Source organism: Apteryx mantelli, chromosome 4 (assembly GCF_036417845.1).
Source record: "Apteryx mantelli isolate bAptMan1 chromosome 4, bAptMan1.hap1, whole genome shotgun sequence".
NCBI classification, from domain to species: Eukaryota; Metazoa; Chordata; class Aves; order Apterygiformes; family Apterygidae; genus Apteryx; species Apteryx mantelli.
The window spans coordinates 33,572,929-33,590,563 of record NC_089981.1 but is presented as its reverse complement, the minus strand read 5'-3'; the positions used below and the strand labels follow the sequence as shown (position 1 = coordinate 33,590,563).

The following is a 17,635-nucleotide window of genomic DNA, read 5'->3' as shown; positions in this document are numbered from 1 at the left end:
ATATGACTATATTCTGACCCAGAGGCATTCATTCTAGGTGAAGATTAGAACTTTGCATAATAAGATTACACAGCAAGTGAATGATATCAAGGGACTATCCATATGCAGCCGCTTGGTTTTCTATAGACAGCCTGTGCTCTGCAATATGCAGTGCAGACGAAACAGAGCTTGGTCTTTCTAGCTGAAATAAAATAGATTCACATAAATTAGCTGGCCATTTCCAGATTCCTAAATCCCCTATTACATCTTTTATTGACAGCTCCTATGAGGATAGCACAAATGTTATTCTCTTTTTATTCTTTGCTTCTATAACAATAACATTCCGAGTGAAATGTACGGAGATTGTCTAGAAATTAACATCTTGTTTGCTGTAATCTTGGATTACAATTAACTGTGCACATAATAAAATTAGGAAACCAATAAACACATTTATCATCTCCATATAACCAATGGCACTGTGTAAGAAGACAGTTTAACATATGGTACTAAAATTTTAAATGCCAGAAAATCAGAGTGGTAGCCAATGAAAAAGGTGGCTAAATAATTACTGGACTTAATACTAAGTAGACTCCTTTGACTATTAGAAAATACTCCAGATCATATTTTATTTATGTAATGTTTTCTAAGGCTTACATAATGTCTATTCTGAATTTTCACAAATTACTTACAGTTAGTTCACTGATTTTTCCCAGCTAACAGAAACCCCTTTATTGCATACTTTTCTCCTAACCAAACACCTTTCCTCTTACGATACAACACAGTAGCTTGCATCATGTTTTTCCCAAAGAATTAGCCTGGGTTTATTACTTAACAAAACAAACAACAACAAAAACTGACTAGGCTTTGAAATATTTATGTCGCAACTGTCATGTGCATGAAATTTAAGTATATTTTAAAACTTCCACAAAAAAATTAAAACTACATGCACTAGATGAGTGAAAGGGGTGTTTCACATTCATTGGGAAAGATTCTTCCCATATCAAATACACAACTTTATAAATATAAAATACTTTAAATCATCTAATCATCTGAGGATTCTAAACATCAAAATAAGGAACAATTTTCAAAAGATCTTTCCTTATAGGGGTCAGGCAAAACTTGACTCTATTTCTAGCTATTTTCTTCTCCAGAAGATGCACTGAGTTCAGTGTGGCGAATACAAAAAAGCTCAGGTGATATTCTGGAGGAGGAGATTATTTTTGCATATTATCTCTACCAGGTACTGACAGCTTGTTTCCAACAAGTGCTCCTTCATCTACTGATCTCAAGCTAACAAGGAGCTCAATCCTGTAAGTATAAATTCACATAATGCAATCCTTCAAAGACATAGGTAGAGAATAGAATACCTATATGAGAACAAGCGATTTTTTCAAAACAGATCTCAAATAGTTCTCACTAGTTCTATTTACCTTTGGGAGGCAATTTACACAGGGTTGTGGAGTTGTGGGAAATGCTTTATGAACGGTCAGATGCGTTCCAGGGGTTCTATCTTCCTCTGCAACTCTATACACTTGTCTTTGATGAATAGAGAAAATCCAAACAGCTGAGCAAAGGCATGGTCATACATGGCAAGTTTGAGTCTCTGAGGGATGCTGAAATATTCTCTTCACAGTTTTCTGAAATAATGTCAAAGTTAGGACATATATGCCAAGGGTCTAGACAGACAGCACAGTCGCTTTGCTGGTGACTGACAAAAATATACTGTGCCCATGCCACAAGTGTCAAATAACTATATACCAAGCTGTATACGTCTAATCTAGATTTCAAAAAGTTCACTTTCTTGAGATATGAATAAACATGTACAGTAAACATTTTAAAGGAATATTAGTTAACTAAGACAAAGAGTTTAAATCCCATTTTCACATCAGGCAGTTAAAGTCTATGACCCTACAGAGACTAAAGTTGTCCAGGGGTCACAGGTTCCATATACTTCCCAGTGGTGAAGCACCTTCTAAAAGTATGCAGGTAATTTTGGAAATGTCACTCAAAGCAGAGAATAGAAGATAGGTAAATAATTTCTCTACGTGCTGACAAGTAAAGAGGCTGTTTACTTAAACTATTAAAACCAAAAATCACACAATATGAAATGTTAAAATAAACAGTAAATCAGAACTATTATTAAACTTAAAATACAAAAGCAAAAAACAAGGCCAATTTTAGCACTGTCAGAAAATACAACAACAAATAATTCTTTGTTCTTCATCAGTACTTCTCAGTTAAGAGCACAATCTTCTAATGAAATGTCTCATGTATACTCTACATAACAAAATGAGTTAAAAAATAGGAGAAAAAGAATACACATTGAGGCAAAAGTGACCTAAGCATTTAGATTTTCAATTTACCTGAACATATGAAAATGCAAAGCAAGTGCTTGTTACTGTTATTATTCTACAAAAAGTTGACAGCTTTCCCAAATTGCTGTATTTTTAAGCTTTAAATACACATATGTACATGGACTCAATTACTTGTTTATTTTTCATAACACAAATTACACCGCACTTAAACATCTGAGTTTATGGAATAAAAATATTTTAATCAGTTCTTTATCTCATTGCTGTAAAATTATGAGTTAATTTTTTCTGAGGTATAATATATATAAAACAAGTTCTGTAAGTTCTCCTTCACTCAGATACAAGTATATAAAAAAAAAAACACTTTCCAAACATCAATAGATGAGTGCAATGATATTCAGTCTAAGTTAATCCCCAGACATCCAAATCCATGAATAAAAATTCATCAGTTTTAAATACACTGAGCCTATTAAGCAAGAACAAAAGCATATGCACAAAAGAGCTTTTAATATATTTCAAAGCCCACAAGAGCCATGGTCTCATTAAAATTATAAATTACACAAACATGGAATGAAGATTCAAACTGCAGTGCAGCTAAGCAGATTACAGAAAACCCCGCGTTCCATATGATAACACACTATGGCCCTCCCAGATGGGGGCTTGGAACAAAAAGGCCATCACTGCAGCTAGGGAAAACCTCCTTGTGATCTCTGGTTTCTGTTCAGCAGATGACAGCCAAATAATATGTTGATTATTCTGTTTGTGCTGCTAAGCTTGTAAGATGGAATAAAAGCAATATGATCTATTGTGAACTCAATGCTAATGTGTTGCTCCACTCATAAATAATATACTGAATTTATTCTGAAACTATCTTTTTATCTGAGTTGCAGGTTTTAAATGCATGAACTAAAATAAAAAGCCAGCATAAACTACTATTTAATTTGATGGTTTTAAGTAAAGGATACAGCTGACACAGTGACAAGTGAGAAAACTGATTACTTAGTAAATCAGAGACACCTTTCTCAAATTTAGCAAATGATTACATGCTGAAGTACTGAGTACCTGCAAGACACTGAGCACACTCCAGTCCCACAACCTGCATTATGACAGACATAAACTGATTACCAAATCAGCCCATATAGCTTATTTTACCACAGATACTTGCCCCAAATCCAAATTTCAAATGAGGGCACAAATACTGTTAAAATAGAAAATAGTACAGAAACAATCATTGTATAACTCCACCAATCTGAAGTCTCCCTGACTGCATAACCATCTAAAAATCTACTGATCTTCCAAACAGAACCAACTCCTATGTAAGAGGAGCAGCCTGAGAGGTCAATTCTAGGCATCTGAATTAGAAGCGAAGGCTTTCACACAGCTGTGATTTATCGTCCAAGGAGTCCAACTACTTACACGGAAGACTTGGACTCCTAAGTTGGATGACTAAGAAAGGTGACATAAATAAGCTTCTGTGAATATACTACTACTCTCTGCTCCCTGCCAATTCCAACCCTTTGTGTCATACTCAAATATGCTTAAAACAGTTTATAAGTTTTTAATAAGTGATCAGGTTTTATTTCATTGGAGTTTACTTGCTTGGCTTGTTCCAAAAGTGCACAGTTTGGCTTACTCTTTTCTTCCTAATACACTGAATTTTTAAAATTAAAACCAGTGGCTGGTTGTACAATGCCTTTCACAAATACTGTGTACAAGCTAAAGAGATAGTCTTTAGTACCAAACAGAATTTTTAATGTATCTAGTATAAAAAATTTAAAATATACTACCCAGATAAAACATTTCTAGAAGTCATGCAACTTAGGCTGCTTCTTATGTATCTACCTTTTTATAACCAAAGAATATTTTTTCATATACTTATGAAATTTATATATTAAAAAGGTTTCAGCAACAAACACATAAAACACATGGCTCTGGCTATAGTCACAGCAGTAACGTCTAAGCTAGCTAAAGCTAACTCAGGTCTACACAAACTTCAACACATCACTGAGCAGATACAGCCATTGAAGGTGATCCCAAATCACTGAAGCACAAGGGAGGCTAGCTTGCTTAGATATCTGTACTGCTAGATACACGCTACTGAAACAGGATTTCAGCAACTACAACAGCTTTGGAATGGAATTGACAGCCTCAAAACAGAAGACAGAAGAAGCTGAATCCAGCAAGGTAAAGAATAATGAAAATTTTCTAAAATAAAGTTTGGCTACAAAAAAGCCAGATGTCCAATGTTTTGCGCTTTCTTCATCACAATATTATTCCAAATTTCAAACAATATAACTTCTCATAAATAGCCTGTAGTGGATTTCTTTTTAATTTTGAAAGCAAGTTTTACTGGATTACTTGTTTATGTTTTACCTAACTTTGTAACTCACCAAAACTCAAACTGGAAAAAAAAAAAATTAATTCTTGTCTAAAGTCCAAAATGCCTTTCCATTTTCTTCATACGCATCTTACTGACTTAATTAGTTTACCATTCTAAACAAGTCCTTACAACAGTCATCTCTTTCAAAAAAGAGGCAAGACTTCTATTTTTATAGTCAGAGAAGATACAGTTATGCTGCTCTATAGAGAAAAAGGTTTTATTATTTTTTTTTTTTACAGTACTACATATTTGTTTGCACATTTCAAAACATAGTGCCAAAATTCCAGTACCACCTACTTCTAAGAAATCATGCAAAAATGAGAATTATTGATCATCAGCTAGGTCGACGTTTTATCATTAAAGCTGCTCTACAATAATGAGGGTTTATCACCAACTTTCTGGATAGATGCCCATCATATGCACCTGAAAATCCCTATGACTTGACACTATCTTGTCCCTAGCAAAACCAGAGGTATTGTATTCTGTCTTGAAGTAGCTGATCAGCATCACCACTTGGGAAACCTAGAACTAGCATAGCACTGAGCTAGGTCAGTAACTGCTTTGCTATTTATAGTGCTGAATAAATCATAATATCTAGCTCCTTAAAACACACCTGTATGCATTTTAGTTCAACCATTGCTCTTTTGCATGTCATTACCAGACTAAAGATTGAGTAGCTCATTAATTTAAGACAGAATAGCTGGGGGGGAGCAGGGAGGGGGAGAGACTGCTTGTTAGGGGATTCTACCTCCTCTCAGGTTACTTCCACACTGGCAGCGCCTGAACAACCAAGCTAGCATTAATATACCTCCTTAAGATATCTAATGAAGCCACAGTGATCAGAATACAAATGTACTTGCTCAGTACACTGGAAGGCTGGGTTTGCTAGTCTGTGGAGCTCCCCAAGAAACTGCATCCTTGCATGTAAGCACATTGGCAAAGGATTCCTGTCGTCACGATCTAGTTTTTATTTTCAATTAACTGTCAGTTAATCGTTCTGCTCCAACATAAGAACTTTCTGAATCTCATCTAGCATGCCCTTCCTTACATCAATGGATGTCAGAGCCTGTTGTTAAAAGTTAATCTGAAAAACAGTGCCAGCAACACAGATTCTAGACTTCAGCATAGTAGTTAGTAGTTAACTGTAAGCATACGACTAGTTAACACTTCCTTTTATATAAGTGAGAAGGTCAGACAGGTGGGGCAGTGCAACTAAAAACTTAACAACACAGAATTTGTTTACTTTTAAACTCAGAAACTATTGCAGAATTCTCTCTTCTTGAAACATCTTGTTTGTTTTGGGGTAACATTAGAAGAGAAGAAAAATTCTCCAGCATGAAAAAATCTTAAAAAAAAAATATATATATATATATATATATTTCAGCATGCAGAGAGGAGCTACAATTTTAAAAGAATTCTGAAGGTAATCAGCTAAATGTTTTCTGGACTTGGGCAGGCCTCAAGTGCTTTCCCAAAGAATTTGTCAGGATTCAGGTTTTATGATCTCCCAGAGATGATGGGCAAAAAAAGCTAAATCAAAAAAGAGCACTTTCTATAAAATTCTACAATGTAGATGAGGAGCAAACATTGCCTGTATTCCAACACTTGCTGATACTGTAGATTTTTTAATAGAAATAGCACAATTATTTGGAATAATGCCCTTAAAGCCTAAAAACCCTTGCAACTTAGCATACAACATTACATTTTGAAATACAAAACATGTCAATTCTTAACCTTTGTAACAAGAATGTATTAGAAAAAACACTATAGCAATTATAAATTAATTTCAGGGATACAAACAATTTTTTTTAACATATATTCAGTGAATCTGAGGATCTAAAAATACATGTAATAAGTATTTTGTGCTTTAGCATAAACTCCACTAATACAAAATAGAAAAAAAGCATCTCAACTATTAAACTTTCATTCCCATAAATTTTGTAATATGACTTACATTATTTGCCTGTCTTTAAAAATACCTATTTAACCAAATATGTGCAATCACATGCAACTGCAAACAAGAAACAAGGACTTCAAAATATCAATGCACTTAAACTATGTTTTTACGATCGATGCACAAAATTTATTCTTCACATTTTCCAGTGACATGCTGAAACAACTGTTTTAATCTTGGAGGGCAGCCATTTGCATTTATGGGTGTTAAGCATTTAAAAAAGGTGGTACCAATCTTTCTTAATTTCTAGATTTCACTCCTGAAGTAAGTGTTATATGGAAGTGGAACCCAGTATGGTAAACTTTACAGTGTATCAAGAGCATAACACAAATAATATTTATTTTCCAGTTGGTTATTATTTTCCTTGATTTTACCTCTCTTACAGCTATTTTTAAATTAATAAATTTTTGTTATAAAAAGAGGTATTCTCATTTATTTAAAACAGTATAAAATAGCCTCTATGAAATATATCACTAACTTGTATGATGCTTATTAACACAATACATCCAATTTATAACTCATTTTCAATTTTATTATTCTGCAAGCTTCAGTAATAATATATTGTACATTCTTATAATCTAAAATTACAGAAATATATTAAATATCTGCCCAGGAATTACAATAGTCATTTCAGGAATAACTTTTTTATCATCTACATTTATTAAACCAGTGGTCATCTTCTACAATCCTCAGCATATGGCACAGCATCAAACATATTGCTTTAGTTCATTTTCCCCAATTTAATTACTTCTATTTTAAAAGAACTGTTTAAATTTGACACAGGTTCAAGTTTTTAATCGCTGTTGTTCAGTAATCACACAGACAAGCATTTAGTTATCATCCAGAGACTTTCTAAAGAAAAATCATATAATGTTTTATATAATATCATACAATTGGTATGTCTTAAACCTCCCCCACTAATCCTAGTCTTTTCCATGGAATGATTGGATAAGGAGTTTTTAAGTTTTTTCACACTGAAAAATCCCCAGGTCTTTCAGTGTCAGAACTTCCAGGATTAAACATTCTTTCCAGTTGTTGGCTCATGGCCTGAAGATCCTACACTTACAAACTTATCCCATTCTCACTAGCTCAAAGATCAGGAAAATGAAGCCATCTTCTTTGCAGTCATAATCCATGGCTCACGCTGTTAGATACTTAAGAACATCTCAAAAGCAAACTACCTTGTTTCAGTTCACAGCATGAACTCAGCAGGGCACTGGATCACATGACTACTAGCCCTACCTAGTCAGGTGACTCAGTAGCTAATCTGATTTGGTGACTATAAAACTTTAATCAGTACAGTCTAATACCATCACATTCCAGAACTGATGAGGGAAGCAGCTTTGGGATATAACAACAAACACTAATAAGATTATGAATTAGAACTTACATTAGAATGCAGTTTTCTATCTCATATGTAAACCAAACAAAAAAAATTACTGCAAATTGATGGGGCAGACATACAGCTTTGAAGCAAGATAAATGTATTTTATTCTAGAATTGACAGCATTTTGCTCATTACCATGGAAGGAGGACAGCACATCCTGTACCTTGCAAGGCACAATTAAAATGTACCACAAACATCAATTGGAAATCAGGGCAAATAAAAAACATACATCAATAACATACTCAACTCTCAACTCAACTCTCGTTGAGAAACACTGTTTAAAGTATACAGCCTCCACTTGCATTAACTAAAGTTCCTCAAAGTTTAAAACTGTAATTCCATGTAGAGTGCATTCCAATAAATGAAGTAAAAAGGTAGACAACCATGGCAGGTGCGTTTCCAATATAGAACATAAACTCTTGCATCAAGCACAAAATATCTGAAACATACTTTAAGGACTGCTGCTATTTTGGGGTACTAGGATTTTCCCCCCAAATCTGTAGATTACAGTTTTTAAAGAAAGATGACAAACATACTTGCAGATCAAATTCCAAGCATACCTTTTACCAAATGTTTTGATTGTTCTTTCACTCACCCATTGTATTCTCTCTATTTTTTCCTTAGGGAATTCTCATCCTAAATCCTCTTAATCCATCTTAGAATCTGCATTTGACATAGGCAAGTTGTTGAATTGGATCAACAAGTTAACAAGAAATGGAAAATAGAAAGTTTAATTTCTTCATACCAGAATTAGGATTTGTTGTTAAAATCTACATGAACATTTTATCAGGTCTATATGATATACACAAGCAGAGAGAAAGGAAAGTTGATTATTCTACAGTTTAGGATATTCTGATCTAGACACAAAGGTTTAAACTACTACTATATTTTGCAGTTACAACGGGCTGTGTCAGTTACCATAGCCCAGCTGACAAGAAATAACTTGTTAAAATATTATTTCCTTATCACTTGCAATCATCTTCATGTTCTTCAGTTTCTCTACTTTTCAATCTCATCTGCAAAGCAGGAACAATAGGACTTATCTAGCTGCTAATGCATATTTGAGGATGAGTTTATTATATAATAATATATAGACTTACAATTTCTGCAGTCTTGCTTTTTGATCTGTCAGACAGCCCCTAATGGGATCTCTTACAATTGCTGGAAATTCATCTTTTGGAAAGTGGACATGTGAATGCAGGCAAACTTTTGGTATAAGTCATGGAGAGTGAAAAGGCTGGTTATTATTCCTGAAAAAGAAACCACCATTGACTTAAAAGTAACAAAAATTCCAGATAATCGCTTTCTTCTCTATTTGCCTGAAATGAAACACAAGTCAAGACAGATGCTGTAAATCTTATAAGCACATATTCATTTGTCAAGCTGTATCATATTAAATAAAAAATTAAATCCTTGAAAAATGGCTTCTTTCCACTTGCTTTCTAAATCAGCAAGACTTTAACTGTACCCATCACCTTAAAAGGAGACAAAGGAAACATTAATATCACAAAAAGAACTACAGTAATAATTTCTAAAGTTCAGTTCTCACATTAAAGAACTATTTTTATTTCTCCATAATTTTTCTAGTAATATCAGAAACAGTCTCTGCTGTTGTAATATAAATGAGTAAGATTTTCTTTTTATTTCAAAGGATGGCAACCCACAAAATTTATAACAAAAATATCACTTTATGTAAAACTGCATGAAATTCTGAATAGCTGTGAGGTTCACAAGGTGAGGTGAATTAACAACTCACAGTCAGGAAAAGGTGGAAGTTTCAATCCACCCTCTCCACTGTCCATACATACCATTTTCAATGTTGATCCAACTCAGTGATATCACAGAAAATCAACCTATCAAGAAAGTGGATAATTCCAAGTCAGATTAGTGAACTGAAACAGCTCGAGAAAGGACCTGACAACCACGAGGGTTTGTGGGATTGCATGACTGGAAGCAGCAAAGGAAGAGGAAACAAGACTTTCTCTTTCAGCAACACTGACCTATTATATCAGCTTATGAAATACCGAGTTTTCCAGTTATCTTGAATTGAAGTTAGCTGCATTTTATGCAAGAAATTCTACAAACAGGGGAGGCACAGCACAAGGACTCCCAATCCCCAAATACTTTCAGAATTCAGGTTTCAAAATACAAAGAAATTTTGATCATTATCTAGCCTCTAGTTTTAACTGCCTTGTAGTAAAATAAGATAAGAGTAGGAAAGGAAAGAGTTTCAAAACTAATTGTCATGGTAAGTGGGAGAAGTCCTGGAAGAATATTTAAAACAACAATTCTTTAACGTTCATGCTATCTAAATTAATATATTTTAAAAATAAGCAAGGAAATACTGTGTTTCAATGAAGTACCCAAAGGAAGGGTACTGCATGGAGGGGGGGAAGTGGGACACTGATAGAATGCAAACGTAGTATAATTCAATTTTTTTTTCTGATATGGTGACCAATTCATGAAATATCCTCTTTGATTTACAGGTTCTCTACAGAAGTGTTCTATAACAGTTAGACTGCAAATTTTAATAGAGAGTTACACCTGCAAGCACTCATAATTGAAATATTTAGGTATCTGGAATCCTGAACCAGAATACAATAAGAAATTGAGGCCAATGGGATACTTTAAGATGTGGAACTACTTGCAAGTTTAAGCATCCTCAATCAATCAGTTATATAGCTATTACATCCTAGGATCCCACTGAAAATAACAGATTCTTTTACTCATGAAAGAATCATAAATTATGTTTTATGCCTTTATTAAATATTTCCTGTTGCAGAATTTCACCAACTATGAGTCAGATCCTACAAAAATGACATTTAAGAACTATATTTATTTTTACCACGTTTTTAAAAATCGTCTTTTGATTTTTTTTCTCCTCTAGGAAAAGACAAACACTTTAACTTGTGCTGGACAATAATATAGTAATCTATGTTTGAAATTAAGTATTTTTTAATATTTCACAGTTTGTCAGAAAAAAAAGATATTAAGACAATCCTTAATATTGCTCATGATACAGAACTTAAACTGATAATACTGGATTAGCAGCCCATTCCTTAACGTGTAAAGGAGCTTGGCCAACAGCAAGATAAACAGGATTTCACCAGCATGGAGAATACAATAGTGAAACGTCAGGCTTCTATATTTTAAGTGTAACACAAAAGAAGAAATTAAGATTCAGGATTGTCAGCATATTTTTTCAATCACTTTGCAGTTCATATTTTATATGAGTATTTTTTTTTTTCCTAAAGTAATCAAAGAAGGACAGGATGAACAACTGCAGGTGTTCAAAAAACATAGCTTATAAAATAACAACAGTCATTGATCTAAATTAATCTAAGATTGAGAAGGGGGACTCTAACATTAGAGCCTCATTAGTACATCCTGCTACGTGCAAGTGTCTTCCAGTAGGCTGTAATGCATATCAAACAGCAACAGATTACATACATAAAAATACCTGACAATGGCTTTCTATATGCTCATGGGGATTTCTCTTAGATTTGGAATACTGTAAAGTGTTGATTCACAAAGTAAGCATACAAATTTTTTTTCGGTAAGATATAAAACATTTTAACTTGTGTATAACATGAACAGAAAAAGAAATACCAAATTCAGATGTTCCAACAATTTTTACATATGCTCAGTTTTTAGGAATCGTTTGCTGCCATCTTCTTAAACACACAAAATATTTTTTTATGGTATTAGCAATTGATTCAACAATAAAGCTAATGAAACCCAGGAGCTACATTTCTCACATGAAGCAACCCTCTCCCCTACAGCTCTCATCTAATACGGTGGCCCAGAGTGATCATAAAGATGCAAGATCCTGCTTTCTGGTGAGAGATCTTAAATGATACCTTTATTAAAGATTCTCGGTTATTTACAAACAAGAGAGGAACTCCATCCGTACTTAAACACTACCTTTATTAAAAAGAACGTTTCACAAGCATTCTTCTTCCTATTCAGGTGCAGCTCTGCACACAAGAAAACACTTTTTTTAAAGGGGGTGACGCAGGCGGGACGGTACCCAGCCTGCTCGGGTAACTCAAGGGCACACAGACCGCCCGGGGCCACTCCTCCACGACTCGCTACGCTTCGCGCCTCACAGACACCTCGAGCACCAAGACACCGCCGAGAGGGGAAAGCGGCGCTTCTCTTTCATCGGCCGCCGGGGCGAGGCCAGCCGCGCTGCTGCTGCCGCCCCCCGCGCCGCGGCCGCCACACAGCCGCCGCGGCCGCCCGCCGCCACAGCCCCGGCTCGGCTCGGCCCACGGCCGGGACGCCGCAGCGCCCCGCGCCCTCCGGCCGCCTCCGGGCACCACCACGCCCGGCCCGGTGCCGCCGCCACACTCACCTGCTTGCTCGTTACCGGCCACCCCGGCGCTTAGCCCGCCTCTCAGGACATGCCAACAACGCGGGCCACTATTGGAGAGCGAGCTTCCCAAGCCGCTCTCCTATTGGCCGAGGAGGGACAGGCTCGAGTCTTCCCAGCAGCCCCTCGCGACTGTTAACGGTCACGCAGCGAAGATGGCGGCGCCGGTGGCCGGCGGGGCGGCGCGGGGCTGCGGCGCCCCCAGCTTCCAGCGGAAGGCCCCGGCCGGCGGCAGCCGCCTGGCCGCCATTGCGGGCACGCGGCCTGCCGTCCGCCACGGGCAGCTGCTGCTCTCCAGCGGGCTCCCCTCCCTGGACTCTGTGCTAGGTTGGTGCGGGGCCGGGAGCCGGGACCAACCCGCGGCGCGGACTCTGGCCCGGCCGCCGCCGCCCCTCCCCGCCCTGCCGCTCCTGTCCTTTCGCTGCGGCCTCCCCGGCGCTGCCCCGCCGCAGGCTGCCCTCCCGGGGGGGCGCAGCCAACCCGGTCCTGGCTGCGGCCCCCCGCCAGGGCCGAGGGCGGGCGGCGAAGGCGGCCGTGCCCACCTCGGAGCCCGCTTTGCCCAGCAGAGGAGTGCTGTTTGCGGTTCGCTTAAATCCGTTTAAACGACCTTTCTGGAGTGGAGGGTTATTCTGTAAATTCACTTATGAAGTAGCACATTCTCGTCTTATTTCAAAGTGTCACAATAAAGGACACTTTACTGTATGAAATTTTCAGTTGTGAAAAACACTAGAACTGAATTAACTCGTGGTTGATTATAGTATAGCTTGGTTTCTTCTGTATAACTATTCTTAAGATGCATTTGGCATGAGACTGGAAGCTCAGTGTGGCTTTTCTATGTTGTTTGCCACTGCGATGTTATTATAAATGCCTAGTTTAGATAGGATATACTGATGTAACTATATTCTTACTGTCTGGGCAGCTGCTTTTGCCTACTGTCAGTGTCAAGATACTAGATAGTCCCTTGGGCTGATTCATTGTGGCCATTGCCGTGTTATACTCTGTGGCATAAGCTACCACCATTTACTTTAATTGGGAACTAAAACATTTTGTTGGTATAAACAGCATGCTTTGTCTGTATGCATTAGGGCTGCATAACCCTGTTACTAACTCATGATATTGTTGCAATACATCTTCAATGTAGATAAATGCGACTTTAGGTTTAGGAGAGGCAGATTTGACTTTGCCTATTCTCGTTTGTCCCTGGAGGAATATATGTTTAGTCCTATCACTTTCTTTTTAAGGGACACCTTTACGAGTGGTGATAAATACAAAAGACTTATCTATTCTATAGATGAGATTTTATGGTGAATCACGCTTCTATACTTCTTTTCTTTTTTTGGTGTATATTCTGTTGACGAGGAGAGAACACCTGCATTTCCATCAGGGATTGGCATCCTTGTGGAGAAAGCTCTTCCTCCTTAAGGGAGATGTATTTCATTAAGTATTTGCAGTTTGTGAGACCCTTTGACAACATAAACGTAAGATTTTAATTGAATATTCCAGTTCTTATTCATGTTCTGTTTTATAAATTGTGGATTTTGCACAGCGTGGGTCAGAGGACATGGAGAGCTCCCCATGGTGTCAGTTTCCTAAATCTCCAGGCACTTACTAACATAATTAGTGATTTGTTATAGAATTTGGGGAAACTTCTTCTGGTAAACCCTGGATTCCTTCTAAAATACTTTTTCCGTGTGTTTTAAGTATTCAGTAGTTTCCTGACCTGAATTTCCTGACAAGTTTTAAACTTAAACATCCAGAAATCTCTTCAAACATATGAATAGCAACTTTTGAAAATATTTGAAAAATGCTTTTTAGATTGTGGTGTCCTGGAAAAATGGAAATCTCTGTACTCTTGTGTTAAATCTTCAGTAACCTCCTAGCCCTTAAATCACTGATTTCTGGAAGTTGAGTGAGTAGGCCATGAAAGGCTCATGCTAAACATACTGTACTATAAGATTTCCATGAATGTCTGGTATTAGCCATTGCTCAGGACAGAATGCCTGGTTAGATGGACCTTTATAGAATAATTGAGTAATTCAGTTTGGGGAAGGAGAGACCTCGGGAGTTTACTCCAGCCTCAAGTTAGGGCCAGTGCTGAATTTGTGGAGTCAGTTGCTCAGGGCTTTGTCCAGCCGAGTCTTGAAAATCTGCAGTGACAGGAGATTTCACAGCCTTTCTAGACATCCTGGTCCAATGCTTAATCATCTTCACAGAGAATTTTCTTTTTCCTTATATCCGGTTGAAGTATTCCCTGTTTAAATTTATGGCTGTCATCTCTCGCTCTCCCACTGTGCATTTCAGTAAAGAACCCAACTCCTGTTTTCTCATTGGCTTCTCCTGGAAGGCTGCTTTTGGGTCCTTTTCTCTTCCCAAGGCTAAATGAGCTCAGGTCCTTCAGCTGCTCCTCTTAGGTCATGTGCTCCAGCCCCTGACCGTCTCAGTGGCCCTCTGCTGATCTTACTCAAGTTTATCTTTACTTCTTTCTCGTACTGAGGGGGCCAAAACTCAACAGACCGGATGTGATCTAGTAAGTGCTGATTAAAGATGAGCACTGCTGTTGATGCAGCCCAGTGTGCCACTGACTACAGAAATATTACACCTAGTCTCCTTTGTGTCTTTTTCAGGTGCATGTGGAAATGCTTCATAAATGTCTTGCAGAATGCTATTTATGTGTTTCTTTAAGAATGCTGGCTTTCCCATCTTGCCCACCAGCAATTAAGTATTTGACTGTACAAAATACTGTATTTTATTGTCACCAGGGACTGAAAATAAGCTTTTTCATATGAACTCCCAGTGGAAGTTGCTATGAACTGTTTTACCCTGGTATTTTTCATAAAGGTATTTTTAACAATCGCTAGGCATAATCTTCTAGCTCTCGTGTTTTGGGCTTGGATTTGAGTTTGCCTTATCCAGAAGCAGCAACTGAGATACAGTATTATTTGACAGACATGAAAATAGAGTTTATAAATAACTGTGAGTAAGGGGAAAAAATGATGTTATTAGACATAGGACTAATCAGAAACTTTGTAGAGAGGAAAAGACAGGATGTGTGCAGGAATTCCTTTTACCTACAGCTACTTGAATTGTCCCATTAGTGTTGATAGCTAGCTCTTTCTTAATAAATGCATCTCCCTTCAAAAATAAGTGGTAGAGAAGTGCTTGATTTCAAATACTGTGTTATCTAGCACTAAGGCACTCTTTACATCTCTGAGCTTTATATTCAAGTCTAGTTTCAAGGTTTATAGACCATATATGTCTGGTTTGTGCCAAAGCAGTTCTCTGTTATGAGCTGTAATTATTGTGTAATATAAGCATTACATGCTTGGTATTGAATTTTCTGTTGCAAGCAGTTTAAAAAAGGTCACAAATGTGCTTTTAAAAAATAGGGGCACCTCTCAAGATGCAAATTGTTTGTGTGTGTGAGCATGTGCTAGGAATCAATTTTGTTCGTACGTACTTAAAATATTAATTTTTTTTTTTTTTTTACCTAGATTAATAATATTGTCCTTTGCAGACCCACATATAGTTCTAATAGTTTGCTATTCCTGCAGTGGTAAAATGTGCTGTAGAGTGATGCTGAGATGTTCTAAATAGGAATTGCAAGTACAATGTTGCAAAGAACTGCTGTACTCAGAATCATAATGTCCAATGTTTCTGAATGCTTGCTGTGAAAACCCCAATGAATAGTGTTATGATTTCAGGCTCTTCTGTGAGGTATCTACATTTGTTGTGTTTCCTTAAAGTCTTAAATCTCATTGCTGTAAAGTAGGAATGCAGAGAGTTAGGAATATTGCTTAGTTGTTTACGTTTGGGACTGCTTTTGGTACTGGCAGACAGAAACTGAAATAGCAAAATAAGAAATTACAAAGAATTACAAGTTCACAGCAGTTTCCTTAGAAAACTTGAAGATTTTAAGTGTTCCTTCTGACTCTATGGACTTTCCTGCTACTGTTCCCTGTGCTCTGTTTCTTGGCTATTTTACTATTATTATTACTCATTGTAGAAGATGTAACTGTGGTGACTGCAACAGTTTTACATTCCATCTGATAAAATACACTTGTTTATATTGTTCAGTACATCTGATAATGTAAAGCCAGTCCTCTGACCTGAGTTTGCCCTTAGCATTTAGGGTATATGCACGTTACGTTACAACTCTGGCTTATAGAAAGAGGCAGGATACACTTGATCAAAATATTCTTGTTAGAATTTTGACTGAATTGATATTCTATTTGTCAAACAAATGCTTTCTTGTATAAGCTATTTAAAAACAGAAGAAACACTATTTCTATGGTGGCTTCAACTGAGCTTTTTATCACCAAGATTTTAAGTCATAATTGCAAGGGCGTAATGTATTGCTTAGGGCTGTTTTGATCATCTTTTCTATGACTGGCTGTGATTTGTTAAGATCTCATCATTTTAAGCTATTCTTTTCTATTTGCTATATAGAACATGTGCTAGTTTTAAACAACTGCTCTTAGTAACATATACATTTCATCTCCCCAAACAAACAATTGCAGTGAATATTTGAAGCATACTTTGTATCTACCATCTGTATGATTTTTGGTCTTTTTTTCTCCTTCCCCCCAGGAGAAAAACTTTTGGTTGTATTTGGGTTTTTTTCCTGAACATATGAAATGAAGCAAAAATTGGTGTATTTAGAATATTGAGATTTTTATGAGTGATTCTAATTTTCTAATAAACAGTATTCATAATTTTTTTAAAGTGTTGAAGAACTGCCTGATTACTTAATAAGTTTGCCAAAAATATTGAGGAGTTTGTACATCTTTACTCAGGAGTATAGTTTAAAATATCTGTGATGCACTGAGATACAAACATGAAATTAGTAGCGGACTAAACATTTGCACTGTGATGTGCTACTAGAATTGTGCTGGCATCATGACATGATGACAAAGTGATTCTGTTGTGTTTTGAATTCAGGCATTATGATGCAACCATATTATCACTTTTTGTGGCTCCTGTAGAAGCCCTGTGATTGCTATAGACATGCTGTTGCCCCATCTGTCCTACCAATGCAAGTAAAAATGTCTTTTGACACATCTGTCTTTATGGTCTTGTATTGCACAGAATGGTTTTAGCCTGTGATTTGATTTTTTTTTTCCTTTTTTTTTTTTTAACAGAAAATAATAGAAAATACAAGATTATTAGCCAGAATATTTTGTCGCATGTTGATCTGTTCTGTAACTTTACAAATTCATCTTCTGGTCTGGCCAGTCATTCAGCATGATTT

The 17,635-nt window shown here is 36.8% G+C and overlaps 2 protein-coding genes across 8 annotated transcripts in view; one reads left to right on the top strand and one right to left on the bottom strand.

Moving 5' to 3' along the window:
- IMMP1L (inner mitochondrial membrane peptidase subunit 1) overlaps positions 1-12,421 on the bottom strand; it is a 54,829-nt gene extending 42,408 nt beyond the window's left edge. For 4 of the 7 annotated variants that reach the window (XR_010884103.1, XR_010884104.1, XM_067296208.1 and 1 more), the window contains exons 1-5: positions 12,370-12,421; positions 9,821-9,865; positions 9,113-9,262; positions 8,608-8,675; positions 1,410-1,616 (exon numbers count right to left, since the gene is read on the bottom strand). The gene's annotated coding sequence lies outside the window, so the exon portion shown is untranslated. The remainder of the gene's footprint in view (positions 1-1,409; positions 1,617-8,607; positions 8,676-9,112; positions 9,263-9,820; positions 9,866-12,369) is intronic. The other 3 variants (XM_067296207.1, XM_067296206.1, XM_067296205.1) reach the window with 3 other exon arrangements.
- A 121-nt stretch (positions 12,422-12,542) lies between these two features.
- ELP4 (elongator acetyltransferase complex subunit 4) overlaps positions 12,543-17,635 on the top strand; it is a 157,886-nt gene continuing 152,793 nt past the window's right edge. Inside the window, exon 1 of the mRNA XM_067295349.1 lies at positions 12,543-12,714. Coding sequence (XP_067151450.1) covers positions 12,543-12,714 — 172 coding nt within the window. The remainder of the gene's footprint in view (positions 12,715-17,635) is intronic.